At 35.7% G+C, this 15926-nt stretch overlaps 1 protein-coding gene across 1 annotated transcript in view; it reads right to left on the minus strand.

Moving 5' to 3' along the window:
- Nucleotides 1–15926, minus strand: part of vav3a (vav 3 guanine nucleotide exchange factor a) — a 68264-nt gene that overhangs the window by 30958 nt on the left and 21380 nt on the right. The window contains exons 3-8 of the mRNA XM_066691896.1: nucleotides 4414–4472; nucleotides 4211–4276; nucleotides 2399–2507; nucleotides 1980–2072; nucleotides 1508–1576; nucleotides 71–174 (exon numbers count right to left, since the gene is read on the minus strand). Of these exons, the coding sequence (XP_066547993.1) occupies nucleotides 71–174; nucleotides 1508–1576; nucleotides 1980–2072; nucleotides 2399–2507; nucleotides 4211–4276; nucleotides 4414–4472 (500 nt within the window). The remainder of the gene's footprint in view (nucleotides 1–70; nucleotides 175–1507; nucleotides 1577–1979; nucleotides 2073–2398; nucleotides 2508–4210; nucleotides 4277–4413; nucleotides 4473–15926) is intronic.

The following is a 15926-nucleotide window of genomic DNA, read 5'->3' on the forward strand; positions in this document are numbered from 1 at the left end:
CAGGACAACAATTCCTGCTATAAATACATGGTCAATATGACAAAACAGATCATCGATATTGTAGTCTTACCTTTCTTTGTAGTTAATGAAAATCTGGTACAGGTTTTGAGCACTTTTATTGCAGATGGAGTCTTGTATTTCAAGCATTAGGCTTTTGTGGACCTTCACAAGCTCCTACATCAGAGAAAGCAGTAGTTAGAAATACATTTGTCCATACAGATTTGCAATTGTGTGTTACAAAACCTATACAACCTAATTCCAGAAAATGATGCATCTTAAGCAGCACTATTTCATTGTGTTCCCAGACAGCTGTTGAATCAGATATGTAATAATTTCCTTATGACAACAGAGCGATCTAATCTCTCTCCAAATAAGATCAGTAAGACCCCCTACAGGTCTGGAGGACTACAGGTAACATTTCATATTTATTTTCAATAAAAAAAAAAGAACAATTATATGTTAAGACATTTAAATCAGGTGTGTTTTGTAAGATCAGCTAGTTGCTCGAGCAAGAGACTTTTGCTTCAGAACAAATAACAATAACACTTCTTATCATCGAGATATGAAGTCAAAATCTGAACACAGCAGAGCGTATAGTAGTCCCGAAAAAAAAACTCACAAAATTATAAAGCAGATCATATTGACTGGCCTTGTAAGGCACTGAACAAAATGATCAAGTGTGCTACAAAAATATTACAAAGACACAAACAATATGGCAGCTTCTAACTAGCAGACCCCCTGGACGTCCCTTGCATTGACAAGGACATCCCATCCCATTTCTCCTCCTACGGTGTATAATCCGAGCGCTGTGCTCATCTTATCTGACAAGCCTCAGAGACACTAATCCAATGACAAACTGGCTGAGCAGTGAGGCTCCTTCCTTTCATGAATATGAACTAGGATGTCAGCAGGCTATGATAGTAACAGAGCTTATTTTGGAATCACTGTGACAGACATCTAAGAGAAAAATGTTCCCTGCTACTTTTACAGCCTACACAAACCACCGCCTGACACTCCCACACGATCTCCAATACTCCCCATTTATATTTCATTGTAGGCTGCAGAGATAATTACTGAACTGCACCTGAAAACACACTGATGTAAGGAAAACAAAAGTGTTAGCCTCTTATCTCTCATAGGATAAAAAAACACTACGCAAATTCTATCCGTATCAGAACAGATACCCTCAGAAAGGCAACAAAAGAATGTTGCACTACAGTTATTCACTTTACCCGTTTTGACTGACAATACCCTCTCCGGATGGCATAACTGTTATTAACTGTGTCAAAAGCGTATGTCATCCGTGAAATGTTTCTACGGAGAGATTTTCCGATTTTGATTGAAGCAGAATGTTTTCAACCGTAGTATTCTAAACAGAACCCTGTGTGTAATAGTGTGCTGTGTGTTCAGAAAGACAGCTTTGTGGAAGGTATCAGACTTGGTTTATTCTTCTGCTTTTCTTCTTTTATATGTATTGCGATGGTGTGAGTCATGGCGAAATGCTTACTGGAATGTTAACAAACACTTTTTCAATTTCCATTGGCGACAAAAATTTCCTGAGGGGTGTCATAAAATACTGTGGAGACAAAACGGAGAATATGTGTCAAATACATTCTAAGCTATTTTTCTACCTTACTTAATACAAACTATACGTTAAAATTGATATTAAACAATTACTTTTCCAAAATTCAGATCACATTTAATTCTTTATAATTATAATGAACTTTACAAATCCTTTTTCAAAAATAATGGTACTTCAAACCATGTATCTATAACCTTGTTTTGTTTAGAAAGCAAAAATGTAAGATTGTATGTTTTTAATATATATATATATATATATATATATTATTATTATTATTTATTTTATTTTATTTTAACTAGCCATTTCATATGATAAAGTATCAGCATATGTAGGAACTGCTTCAGTGAAATGTAAAATAAGATGCATTATTAGTGTAATTCCTATACACAATACTCACTCTCTCTATGGACTCCAATGTTTCTGTGTATTTCTCTTCAGTCTGTTTTATTTCAGTAAGGCAGCAGCTACGAATGTCAGTTTCAGCCTGTTTCTGCAATTACAAATAAAGGGGGGGATTTATGGAGGCACACATGTTAAAATACATACTAATAATTAAAAAAATCTTCAGGAAAAAGAAAGCTTTTCAAAGTACCAAAAGGTACTTGTACATTTCTGGACATGCTTTCCTTGATTGATATTGACATCTGAGCTGGGTAAAATCACAACAACAGAAAAACAGCAGATGACTATAAATTTATAAAATAAAAAGAAAAATACCCTCAAAAAAGTCACATACAAAAATCATCCGCTATGAAAAGTGGGTGGGTTGATTCTGGAAAGTACAGAAGAAAGGAAGATTAAAATAACTCATCGTACAGGTGGAGGAAGAGCTTCAGCCTTCATCAAATCTTCATAAACTTCTCCGCCTTCATCCTCCCCATAGACACAGTCATAGAGATCTTCCTCATCCTCAACACCATTCTCGCTGTAGTGGAGTAGAAAGCCTCACATCAGACCCACAACATGTTTTCAGTGAACGTGGAGTCAGAAACAGGGTGAAGCAGTGGGATTGTTTGTTCCAAAAGCAGTTTCTAACTGAATCCGATTGCTTATCTTTGATTTAGATCTTTACATTTCAAAATAATGGAAATAATACAAACGTGTATCGACATCTTCCAAAGGGGATTATAATAAACACCTAGTGATGCTTGCTTTTCTTGTTTCATTATGTGTCAGTGTGGTAGGTGGTGGTCACCAACAGTTTTTTCTGAAGTAGGCGAACAAACAAATAAGGGAAGTGAACGTATCGAATCAAATTATGCAAATGAGAGTTTAGACCGAAAAGCTTTCTTTTTAGGTGTTATCTTCTCTGCACATATAAATAAACAGTTACAAACACATTTCCGTTACATATTCTTTAATGTTCCACCTAAATAGTTTAAAACTCAATATAGTAGTAGAAAGAACACTATATTACAATTGCAGTACCTTTGAGTTACGTTAAGCATCACTTGAACCGACTTGATCATCAAATGCAATGTACAATAGGCACAGATTGTTGGACAAAGAAAACTGATTTTAATAGAGTTTGATGCCTTCATCGACCCCTGTGGATCACAAGGGTCTGCAGGGTACTGTTAAACTCGATGATGGAAGGAGTCTTGATGCTTATTGTTGTGCATGTTTCTGCCCTTAGTCTGCTGTCTCTTTGGAGAGAATCCTGATATTTGGAGAAGTCGCTTGTGCTGCCAGGACAGACTGAACAAAGCCATAGGCCATTGTTGACAGCCAGAGTCTACACCAATTAGCATACAAGCCATATCATTAGGGGGGATACGGACTGAAGCCAGTTCTCACAAATGGGAAACGTAACAGACAGGTGTGTGAAAATGAATAATCGCTGGCCTGCTTTTTAAAATCTTACCTTGTGTGAAAACAATCAAATGTTTATATATGTGTGTGTGCGTGTGTGTGCGTGTGTGTGTCTGTGTGTGTGTGCGTGTGTGTGTTTTTCTGTGTTGTAGGATAGATTGTTAACCTGTCCAAATAAAGACTTTACCAGAGATGAATAAAGTGTCAAATGCACTTCACACAGGATGCCCATGTATGTTTACACAAAGCAGCAGCATAAAAGTGTTGTTACGTTAAACAACGCCAGCTGTCCCCTACATAATATAAAATGAGATCCCAAAACCCCCAGCATTACATGAATTTTCACTGTAAGGATTCAGCTTGCAAAGTCAATCAGATGCTGAAAGTCCCTTTCGGATGATTTACGGGTTACTCAAGTGCAACTTCCTCTGTACGCACTGACGTGGGCATATTTATAAAGTGTGAATTCAATCAAAAGTTCTAAATTTGTTCCAAAACAAAGTAAATCTGAAACTTAGACTTCCTTTTAGTATTACTGAAACACGTGGGTGCCCAGATCCTGTGATGGCAGATAGTAAAGTCTCTGAGTATCTTCTCTTTTTACGGAAAACCGAAAACAGAAAAAGGGGGGAAAAAAATCCTGTCTATTTATTTCGGTTATGGAATGAAACAAAAAATTACAAATGCGTTTGTTTGGGGGGGGGGTTTTAACCTTTCATTCACAAAATGTACTGACTAATTCAAAAGTTTCAGTTCCACTGAATTCTTAAGTAATGCTAGTGGTTTTTGTTTTGATTAATTTCATTTCATACGTACTCTATTAGCTCATCCAAGCCTTTGTAGATTTCTTCATCTTCCACACTTTCTTCTGTGGGGAAAGGCCTATTGAAAAATAAACATTTAAAATCATAACACGACACGTTTGAAAACGTCCACAAAACAATTCTAATTGGGTCTGGGTAAAGAGATAAAGTTTCATTTTTTTGTTTGAATATTTCTAACTATACTCTTTCACCTACCTTATTCCTGTTTGTTGTGCGATGATCGAATGAGAAAGTCTGGACAGTGTCTCTATAACCTGAAAAATAACATTTAAAAATATGTAAATTAATTAATATGAGTACACATACAGACACAGTTTTAATACCAGTACAATACAGGCACATACTTTCCAATACAATATATTCTCCCGGGAATAGAGAACTCCACCAAAACACATTTGTTTTAGGATTATTATTAGCCATTGCAGAATTATAAGACATAACTGATAAATGTGATTGACAAATTATAACAATATGATGATGATGATAATAATAAGATGCTCATGATCACTACAGACTCTGAACAGTACTGAGCAAATTGTATGAAAAATACCTGCATGTAATTGGACTGTTGGACTATATATCCTTTTAATACAACACCAGTTATTTGGATAATAATATTTTGACGTACACTGGATTTAAATAAATGGCAATGTTGAAAAGTGATTGATAAACAAACTTAAAAGTAGCACAATATGGCGGACAGACATGTAAAGCGCATTGCAGCTATTCATTTTACAGTGAGAGGAAGTGGTCTTACAATCCTGGTTTTACAGGAAATAGCACATAAGTTAATTTTGCAATGACAGTGTGATGGTACATAACTCAGTCCAGGCTAATTTGCAGTGGATATGTGACACCTTTACTAGTACCCCTTATCATAAGATCTCAGTTAACTGAAATAAACAAACATAAATGGAGCTATATGGGTTATTGGTATGTTCAATGTCATGTGAGCATTAGAAACACAATTAAGTAAAATATTACACACAGAAATGGAATGCAATGTTTTATTTCTGAATCCCTTATAAATGTACAGGAAACTTGGCTGCTTTCAAACTACTTCCTGTTTTTTCAGCAGGCCGCACATTGAGAATGGTAAAAGTGGTTTTATTCTAATGCATTATTTGAAACAGGGGGAATGACTTCCAGGGTACAAACAGTGTGAATGATGACCACCCCTAATCATAAGCCTGTCAAAATAGGTCCGAATACCTATTGATCACTACGTTTTCCTCCAGAGTTTGGAGGTGTAAACGTTGGCTGAATCGTACCAAGTCTTATCTCAGCTGTGGACTCTCATTTTAAAAAGGAAGTGAACATTTCAGAGGATATGTGTTGTTTTCATCTCTTCCGTGTCACTGTGTCGCTGAGAAACTGGCAATTCCAATTTGGGAGACCGTAGAAAAAAATAAGAAATTGCTGTGAAAACTAAAAGCTTTCCTTTTCCAAGACATTTACATAAAATAATCAATTGAATTATACTAAAATAATGAATTTATCAAGCATTACCGTGCTTGTTTAAACATATGCATAATTAGTTTTTGAAACCTTATCTGGACAAATGCCATTTAATTAAATCACCACTGGGGTATTGAATGCTTAGTGCATGAAATTGATTATATTAATATGTATGTTATGTATTTATATATTTTAGGTTGTTACATTATGTGACTAAGAGTTTAAAAAATCTGAAATTAAAAATTACAGCTGGATAAATTAGGAAAAATAATGCTTCTGTGAATACAATGTTACATTTTTCTACTAGAATCTAGTCTTTCAGTACCACCCTGCACTGCTGAGAGAGACCACTTTGTGTCTGTGGACAGAAAGGTCAGAGTCATCGAGCAGAAGCGCTGGGGTCCAAATCGCTTGGCCCCTGGCGTTTGACTCACCCACAACTATAATGAGAGCTGTCCAGGAATCCAGGATCATACAGGAATTAATCATTTCTGAGAGGAACCCATGATGAGAAATCTCATGATAACGCAAGATATCATGATTAGCACTGAAGCAGTTTTTTTTTTCTATTCTCACAGAGATTACCGCTCAGTTAAGGTCTGGTGGTGAACAGCTGGCAGATATAGCGCTGACAGATGTACAACTGATAACCTGTAAAACGCTTCCAAATGTGTTAAGGAATGCCAAGTTAAAGACCACGGCAGCAAACCCTGTTAAAAGAAGAAAACACGAACCGAAATGACAGCGTGCTTCAGCCAAACTGTAGGGAATATGTTATTAAATACAATCAATGTGGTTTGTCTGAAAAAGTCTATTCCTTTAGCTCACACATGTATTTATTCCTATAAGCTTTACTAGAGGACATACTAGTTGTGATTCCAGAAATAAGAATGTACTTGACGAGAGCAAGTATTTCAAAGCTACTGATATAATATTTTAAAATGATTTAATTATTGTTGTAGTGATCTATTGAATACACATTTTTAACTTAAATCCACACATCTTATGTTTGGTTGTTTCCATTTTCAAATAATCATAATCATAACAAATACAGATATTTTAGTTTTTAAATATGTTTAAATGATGATAATGATGATTTATCTAACAATTTCTTGTATTCAGATTCATGATTCAGCAAAGAATCTTTTGCACTATTAAAATATTTTGTTACTGCTAATAATGTCCTCGGCAGACCTTTCATAAGCGTATAATCATTAACAATGTGAAAATAGTAACTTTGTTACAACAGAAATGACCGGCTAAGTTATGACATTACAGTACAAATGTTTCAAACTGTTTTACTGAATTTAAAGTTGGGGATGTGGTATAAAACATTCACCACATTTCATTTGTTTTTTTTCCCATGCAACCAGAGAGGTATTTTATTTTTCTGTAAGCTCACAAATTCATAAATTCATATTAATTTTCTACTCCGCACATTCTCCCGCAGTTTGCTGATTCCTGACCTGAGATAGGACAATGTTTTAGATGGTCAATAGTGAATCATTGCAAATGTCTACCCCTCCCCCTTCCCCACATAATCAATGAAAACAGAGGACTACAACTACATATAGTACTTATAGATCGCCCTATCATAGGCATTTCAATGTTTGAAGCAACAAATTTGATTAATACACTTTACTACATATAATATACAATGTAGTATGCTGGCTGTTTACTCTACTGCTACATATTTTGTTTGGCTTAATACTTTAAAAGATTATAGGTTACAAAACTGCCCTAAATGTATAAAGCATTACAACACCTGCAGAGTAATGCATATCAAGAATAATATAGAATCCATGAACAAGTTAAACCTTATTGGAGTGCACAGACAATTCAATACTTAATTGAGAATGACTAAAAAATTTAAATCTGAAGAATGTGTACAAATTAAATATTAAATTAAAACTAACTCAAACCTTTGCCACACAAAGCACACAACGAAATACACAGGTTTTCATAACATATATATATATATTTTTTATTATTATTATTTATTTATTTTTAAAGCTATAGTGAAATGCAGTTCCTGAAACAATTAATGGCCAATCCTTATACTGTGAAACGCCTTTGACTGCCTTATGAAAAGGAAAAAAACCAAAAAAAAAAACAGAAAAGCTTCAAATAGCTACAACAGGAAATGGCTTTTGAAGATTTCTTTATCTTACAGAGTGTTTATATCCGCAAAAGGTTGTGCACTATGGTTTACACTGCAAATGTTTGAGCTCATACTTTCAGAAACATGTTGTAAAAATAAGACTAAAAGTGTACGACACAGACAGTTTCTTAATGCATTAAAAAAAACAGTGTGCTAAAAACAAATTTATTGTCCGACGTGTGTCATATGTGTCTACTTTCAGACATATTGATAAGCAAATTAAGTCCACACTGCTGACTAAATCTCTCAACTCTACCTTTGACTCTCCAGTTGGTGCAGAAGTCCAACAGCAAGTAAATGCCATACTTGTATGTACAAGAGATTCAACATATTTACTTAATTACCAGAGATATTAACAATCAAAATCAGTGGCACCCTATTCAAAAAGTAATCAAGACATTAATCAAATAACTACCTTCAAAAATCAAGAAGGGGTCAAGCAATATATTAATTTTATATATATACAACACCACCCGCAATATATTAATTTTATATATAGACAACACCACCCACAGTGGTACAGTGGGACAGATAGTCATTACGATCTCCATGATAAGCAGATGACCATAGAGACAAAGATAAACAGATTGTTCTACAAAATGTAAGGTTTGGTAATGTGAATGCACTGGGACAAAAGAAAAGGGGGGAATACTTTGGACTACATTTTATCATTAGCATGGGAGCTATTAATTCCAAAAGGAGTTCTAGAACTGCAGACTGAGGTTTAGCTCCAGTCAAGGTATTCAAAACCACTGGGCTCATCTGGTATCAGTCAGGAAACTCATCCCTTGATAAAACCGCCGTATTTTGCTCAGGTTTGATGGCCGTGATAAATGAGAGCCTATTTCTGTTTGCTGCGTCTGAAAAGTAGCACCTGGATCTCGTGATGCTATTCTCACAGAACTCTCAACCGTAAAATATAAAACACCCAGCATATTGTGAACGTCAGGAGGACAGCAATTAAGTTATATGCGGTATTAGATTTTAATTGTTACTTAAAAATTAAGTCAGCCTTTTATTTTCCCTTTCATACTGACAATGTTAAACTTCCAAGGGGAAAGAAATATTTAAAATATCTCAGTGAACAGATTTTCTAATGAAATCCACATAGATTTCAGAATTAACAAAGAAACGTTAACATTTAAGTCCCGACTGAAAACTTTTTGTACATACTTAAATAAAATGTAAGATCACTCATCTAGGGTAGATATCAATAGTGTCATTTCAAAATTGCTCTTATGCTTTTCATTCAATAAGCAGCCGATGTCAAGTCTCTTTTCCTTTTTTAGCAAAGAGTACTGCTGTGATAAGCCATAACTCAAGCCTGCCAAACACCTTCAGGTCAAGCTACAAGGGCACTAAAAAGGTGCACCAAAACATATGCGATGAAGCCAGTATAGTGAGACTGAATTCAATCAAACCATTATCTGTTTTGTTCATGAATAGGATATAATCTTAACCAAGAATGTTACAAGAATTTGTAATATATACCTTTTTTCCCCCATATGAAAAGCCACACAAGTTCAATTCACACCTTTAAATGATACAGTGCAACTGTTGTAGCATGAGATCACGACTGTTGCTTACCGAAGGTTTTAAAATAACTACCAGAGAAGATAAGGACTCAAACTGAGATTATTAATACATTAGTATTGCCTCTCTCCTGCCACTAAGCAAATTATCTTTCTGAAATTGGGCTTGCTGATTATTTACAAATCAATATTATGACCAGGAGCCCTCTCCCATGTCTCTCAGAAATATGTAAAGAACAATTGATTTTATTGAGGGCTCTGAAATTCAATAACCAAGCTAACAGAGAGGATATTTTGTAGGATACTCGTTTTTACGAGTCTTTTCGTTTTTGAAGTACAACTGACAGGCTTTCTGCTTCACCCATCTGGCCAAAACATCTACACTGCTCTCTCTCTCCTGTCAGCAAAGAATACAAATTTGGAGACACAAGAGAAACATTTTTTCATAATGGACTCTCCTTGAGGAATTGCACAGTCAGAAGCATAAATCGCTGCCCAAGTAAAACGACAACTGTTGTGGCGACAGTTTATTCCTTCCACTAATGAGAAAAAAAAAAAGATTGATATGTGTCAACTAGGTCAAGGGCATGGGGAAATTATTTGAATTATTTAAAAGTTTTGTCTGCAGGAAATAAAAGGTATCATCCGACCGCAAATGCAACTGATCTGTAGCCTGCCTCCTGTGGCTTTAAACAGGTGTTACTTTTCAATCTCTCTCAGCTTCCTTCAGCTACATTCAGTCCCTAGCAATGACTGGGCAGTGCAACCTTGGCACATATGTATACAAGATTAAATCTGAAGTGGTTAAGCCTGAATACAGTTAATTTGCACACTGACAGATGTATTCAATAACCTTTCTATCTTAGGCAATGTACCATAATACCATATGCAGACTAATGGTACAATAACATACGCACCATTGATTTCCCCCTGTCCTATGCAATACCTTGTTCCTGCTGTGATTCTAATGTAAGCAATGACATTATATACAAATACACACTACCATGACTTCATTTTACAACTGCCTTTTTTCGTTGTTCTTAAATCATGAAGCCTATAGAGTGAGAAATTGAAATTAAATGCTGGTTTGGGAACCACTCTCACAGTTAGTGTAAAATCATGAGTGTGACTTCTCTATAAGGTAGTAATCAAAAGTATTCAGGCTGACCTAGTTTTGTTTTTTCTGTGGTACTACTGAAGCAAGTAGTACAGTATACTGTACTGTGTCACAGAACCACTTCCTTTTAAAGTCGTTTTCATTAATATTATCATTTTGTTTGGTGTTCTGGTTTTCATAATCATTAGTGTTAATATTTACCTCACACAAGAAAGATAAAACAATGTGAATCTGGGCTTTTTCACTTCAGTTCAGGTTTTTTGGTGTTGTTCCTTATTATTAGAAAGGATCTCAGAGGGGTTTGTTTCTAGGTTACCCTGACCTGGAACCACAGTGTCCTTGCCGTTTTCTCCATCTGAAAATAAATGTTCTGTTCCTAGGACAAAACTGAGCACTGCTCCAAAGATTCGTGTCAAGCGTCTTCTTCCAATTCTGCTTTTATCTCTGAGACCCATTTTTAATCTGTCAAACACATCCTCTCTTCTGCGCGTTCACGTTTGATTTCAGTAAAGCAGTATTTTTCAAACAAACACGTGCCTTCATACAGTGCATTCATTGCCAAGTATCCCATCGCACATTTTATCTGGGTCGATCTAATTGTTAAAGACAACAATCTGTTTATTTTACAGATCTCAATTCAGGAATGAGCTTTAGGCTTTTTGGTACACTTGAGGGCATTTGTGTGTCTGGATGCTGGTAATGAAATTGAATCTAGAATAAAATAGTTCCTCACTAAGAGTTAACCACCTGGTCTGCCTGGTTTTGGTTCAGAAATATACAAATATATGCAAATATACCTGTTTTCTATACTAAATAAATCGAGGAGAATTCACGAGCCCTCTTTACAATCACACCATTCCAACTTTCGAGAGGTCTCACTCACTAACGAGGGGTACGGGACCGAAATGTGTGCTGCTAATTCATTGTAGTCATTTATTTCCACCCTCTTCGATATTCAAATGAAATGTATAATTGACACAGTGTTGCTTGTTAAAGGTACATATCCAATAAGACAGTATATCTGATGGAGGTTTGTGTTATAAATGTGCTGCTTCGAACCTCGAGCTAGTGTCACTGTAAACACAAAGCATCGGTTTTCACGACAAATGTACTGAGCAATATCGTTGGACAAATATTATTACAGACGTGCTTATTAAAGAGACAACTCATCATCTCCTCATCCGCACGGCATGATTTTAAATGAGCTTCCGCGACATAACTCAATGACCAGCGTTTTTCACTCTTTCGATGGGGGGTTTATTTAATTTCACCAACCTATTACTCAATTACACTTCGGACGAGCCTCTGCCTGGCCCGTAAGTAATGACATTGACACTGCAAGAGAGGAAACTCAGTTCCTGCCTTAAATAGCCTGGATGTATTTCAGTTCTCCAGTGCGTTTAATTACATAATGGATCATCTCAAGCCAGCAACAGATGGTAATAAACTGCTGAGCACTCCTGCGGTATAAAGATCTCTAACCTGAAAGCATTTTTAAAAAACAAACACTAGATTCTTGGCAGTATTTTGACATCAGCAGCTTAGCCCTAGTTATGAATTACTTTCTTGCTAAAAGGCTATGAAGGAAAATATATAAAAATGGTATATCAATAAATAAGAATTCAACATATATGAATGTTTGAAGCCTATACTGAAGATCTTAGTTTCCTGTATGTATGTGACCACTTATCTTTAAATACCTTCTCATGTCCAAGGCCTACAGTGCTCTTCTCATTCGCAGCTTTAGCGGATGATGTGTTACACCACAGAATTATGCATCAAGACAATCTCAAATAATGTATCTTCTTTAATCAGAAAATAGGTCAAAACGTGTTTCTATAAAGGTGGCTCTTATTTAGACTTGTAAAGGCAAAGAGCACAAAGCACAAAAAGGAAAAATCACTCTGCAAATTCAAGAAAATGATCCTGACATATATATATATATATATATATATATATATATATATATAGTCATTCTTGGAATCTATACCTCACCCCCTTAAATGATCATTTAAGACAGTGAGGGAAGTTTAAGTCACAAAATGTTTTCTACTTTGGCAAAGTGTATATTATGGACATGCTACAACTACCTTACCTGTAATTTTGTATCTAGTGTGTAAGTTATGCACAGAGGGAAATGTTCACTTGAGATCAGCATAAATGAGTGAAGCGCTACTGAGTACGAACAATATTTGGTTCAAGTAGTAACCAATGTGAGACGAAGCTCTTAACCTGAAAAATTGTTCTCATGTTGGGTATAGCTCTCATAAATTACACCACAAGGCTTAGCCACAGACAACTTTTCTTCAGTTATCACACTGCAAATTGCCACTACTCAAACTGAATACTTTTTAAACATGCTTTTCTCATGGGATAAATGTTGCACTTCGAATACTTGATCATGAGAAGCTGTTTTAAGATTTCATCATGTTAATATGAACACAAACATGATTACAATACAAACAGACCCTAAACTCTGCATGTCTTTATTTGTAATGCAGCACAACGATACCAAACACACACAGTCATTGTGTGTGTTCACACACACGTGTTTTGTATTCTTCTTTTTGAAATAGTCAAATAATCTACTGGAATCTGATATTTTCTGCTTATATGATGTAGACTGTCTGTAGAAATGTGTCTTTGGAAGGAGATGAGGTCAATGTTCAGCTAAAACTTGCCTTTTTTCCACGGGATGAGAAAAAACAGGATCACATCCTTCCTCTTTTCAAACACTGAAAATAGTTTTCCTTAAATGGTATAGCTATAGGGCAGTCTAGAATAATGTATACATTAAGTTACAAAACTATATATTTGAGATTTGTAAGTAGGTTAGGGATTTTACTGAAAGTAGAGAGTTGTATCATTAGGTATCACAATCTGTGACTGAAAAGACATGAAAAGGCATACATTTCAGTCTGAGTGAAATACTTAATTTCAGTTTAAATCTCAGTTTTGGATAGGTACAATTAGGCATGTTTCCAGCATAAATATGGCACATATAACCTATATACAGCTCTGGAAAAAAATAGAGACCACTTAACATTGATTTCTAAACTTACTCCAAGTCTCTTCATTTTTTCCAGAGCTGTATATATATAATATAACTGTAAGCCTTATTGCAATATGAGACCAAGCACATTAACAAAGATGAGCACATTAGAATCAGAGACTTGATTTTCTGAGCTCCCGAACATCCGCCCAAACAACTGAAACTAAACTAATTGTTTACTCAATAAGAACTTGACCTATAATAAATTAATAATTGTGTCCTGTTGCAATTGGTCAATTCTTGAATGCACAGCTCCAAGGTTGTGGATTAAGTATTACATGAAAGCATAACCAAAAATAACCCTTTGAAATATATTTCCATTAGTCATATTACACGAGATTAATTTGCTGACCATAACCACTTCTAACATGATGACAAAACAAGTTTATATTTATTTATTTATTTCATTATAGAAGAAAAGCATGTTTCTTGCATGAACTTCCCTAAGCTCACCCCAGATGTTACTTACCTACCGACTGACTTTGATTATTGCCTTGTCCTCTTTGTACCTCTGTTATTCCATTCCTTTGCTATCTGGTTTATATTTCGCCCCGTGTTTGGTTTCTAGACCCTTTTGCTTTGAATGGCTTCTGCCTAGGACCTTGACTCATGACCGTCTGACAGAGGATTCCTACTTCCCTCCCAATGCAAATGCAATTCTCAATACAGTGTTTTTCATTTGTGTTTTTCCACTGCCAGGTGGGACAAAGATTTGATTTGTTGCCCGTCTTGGTCTGGAGACATTTAGGGCAGAAACTAGCACAGTGCAGTATGGATCATGCTAATATCCACAATCTTCCAGTACTGTGTTTCAAAACCAGGTTAATAGTATGAACAAGATAAAAAAATGGGTACTCTGCGGAAACAAGCATAGAACTAAATCCAGAACCGTGCTCAATTCCGATTCATGAGGTTGTCTCAAAGCACGTTCCTTTTGATCTGACTTCAAATCAGTGTCCTATTAATATTTGTGATTTTTTTTTAATTCACTGAACCTCAACTATTCTCCCTGATCTTATTGTAATACGTTCTTGCTTTTAACAGGAAGAGTGCTGTGTGCCAGGCCACTGGTTTCATGCTAAAACACTATCCTACTGTGAAGGTCGAAAGGGGGAGGACGTGTGATATGGACCATTGCCGCAGAATGCCACAGCCCACCCACCATGCCTAGAAACAGAACGGTTATAGCAGATGCAGCCTTCACCCCTCACAGACTATAATCCAGTGTTCAGACAGTACTGCTTTCCACAGTATTGTTCAAAGAAAGATAGATATACCATCATCATCAGCCTATATCGATCCACTGCTGGGTGAAGGCCTCCCAAAGATGTTTCTACTTTCTTCAACCTACAGGTTCTCCTTCCCACGTCACCCCTGCAAAGTTCATTTCATTTGTGTGTGTGTGTGCATGGTTGCACTGACTCCTCTCATTACATGTGGCTCATTCCATAATTATCCATCAAATGAACACTACGCACCTTCCTGTAATAAACTCTGTTCTGCTCATATGCTGAAAAATGTTAACAAGCATTTTTCTATTATTACTTCCATATAGTCCCTCTCAGGAGTGGTAGGCCCTGACAACACGCAGCGAGTGTGATAAATGAGGATTTTATTCGACATTTTAAGATGTTGGGAAATAAATTATTAACAGTTTGGGGAAATATCTGTTCACAACACTGAAAAGGACTGAGGACTGAGTGAAACTACCTTCACACATTGCAGCATCCAGATTACAATTACAGCTGCAGACCGTCCTTGCTTTAACATATTGGGGCAGCCCCCTATAAACTTGATTCACATCAGCTGTGCAAACATTACTCTGCATTATTTCACTACATTGAATGCTAGATTTTGGATTCAGTAAAAAGGTGAAGAAAAAAATACGTCTAAAATAATGCAAGTTTTTAAAAGCTGATTTTATGCATTTTAAAATTATTTCTATTTACTGTTATTTCGCTTAAGTAACTAGCTTACAGGTTATTGCATTTGCTATGTCATAAGAGCTAACTGAACATGTCCACCTTCAAAGCAATCAGTTTGATTGTTACATTAATCTTTTTGGAAAGAAAACTCGATTCAATGGTATCCAAAGCTTAGCCATTGAAAACAGGCGCTTTATGAAGTGACTTTTAAAGGCATCGTTAAAAGCATCCATTAGTGGATAATTGTACCTGTTTGCCATTGTTATTGGCTTTCAGTACCACTGAATGGCTTATACAGCCTAAGGAAGAAAGAACCGAAAATATCTTACGTTTTACTGTCCTGTACACACACACACACATACACACAGTCAATCCATAACCAACATACCAGAATACTGTGTTGATGATTTTTGTTTGTTTTCTGTTTCATTCCCAAAAAAGCAAACTAATTAAATAATAAGCT

This window comes from Amia ocellicauda, chromosome 19 (assembly GCF_036373705.1).
Source record: "Amia ocellicauda isolate fAmiCal2 chromosome 19, fAmiCal2.hap1, whole genome shotgun sequence".
Taxonomy (NCBI): domain Eukaryota; kingdom Metazoa; phylum Chordata; class Actinopteri; order Amiiformes; family Amiidae; genus Amia; species Amia ocellicauda.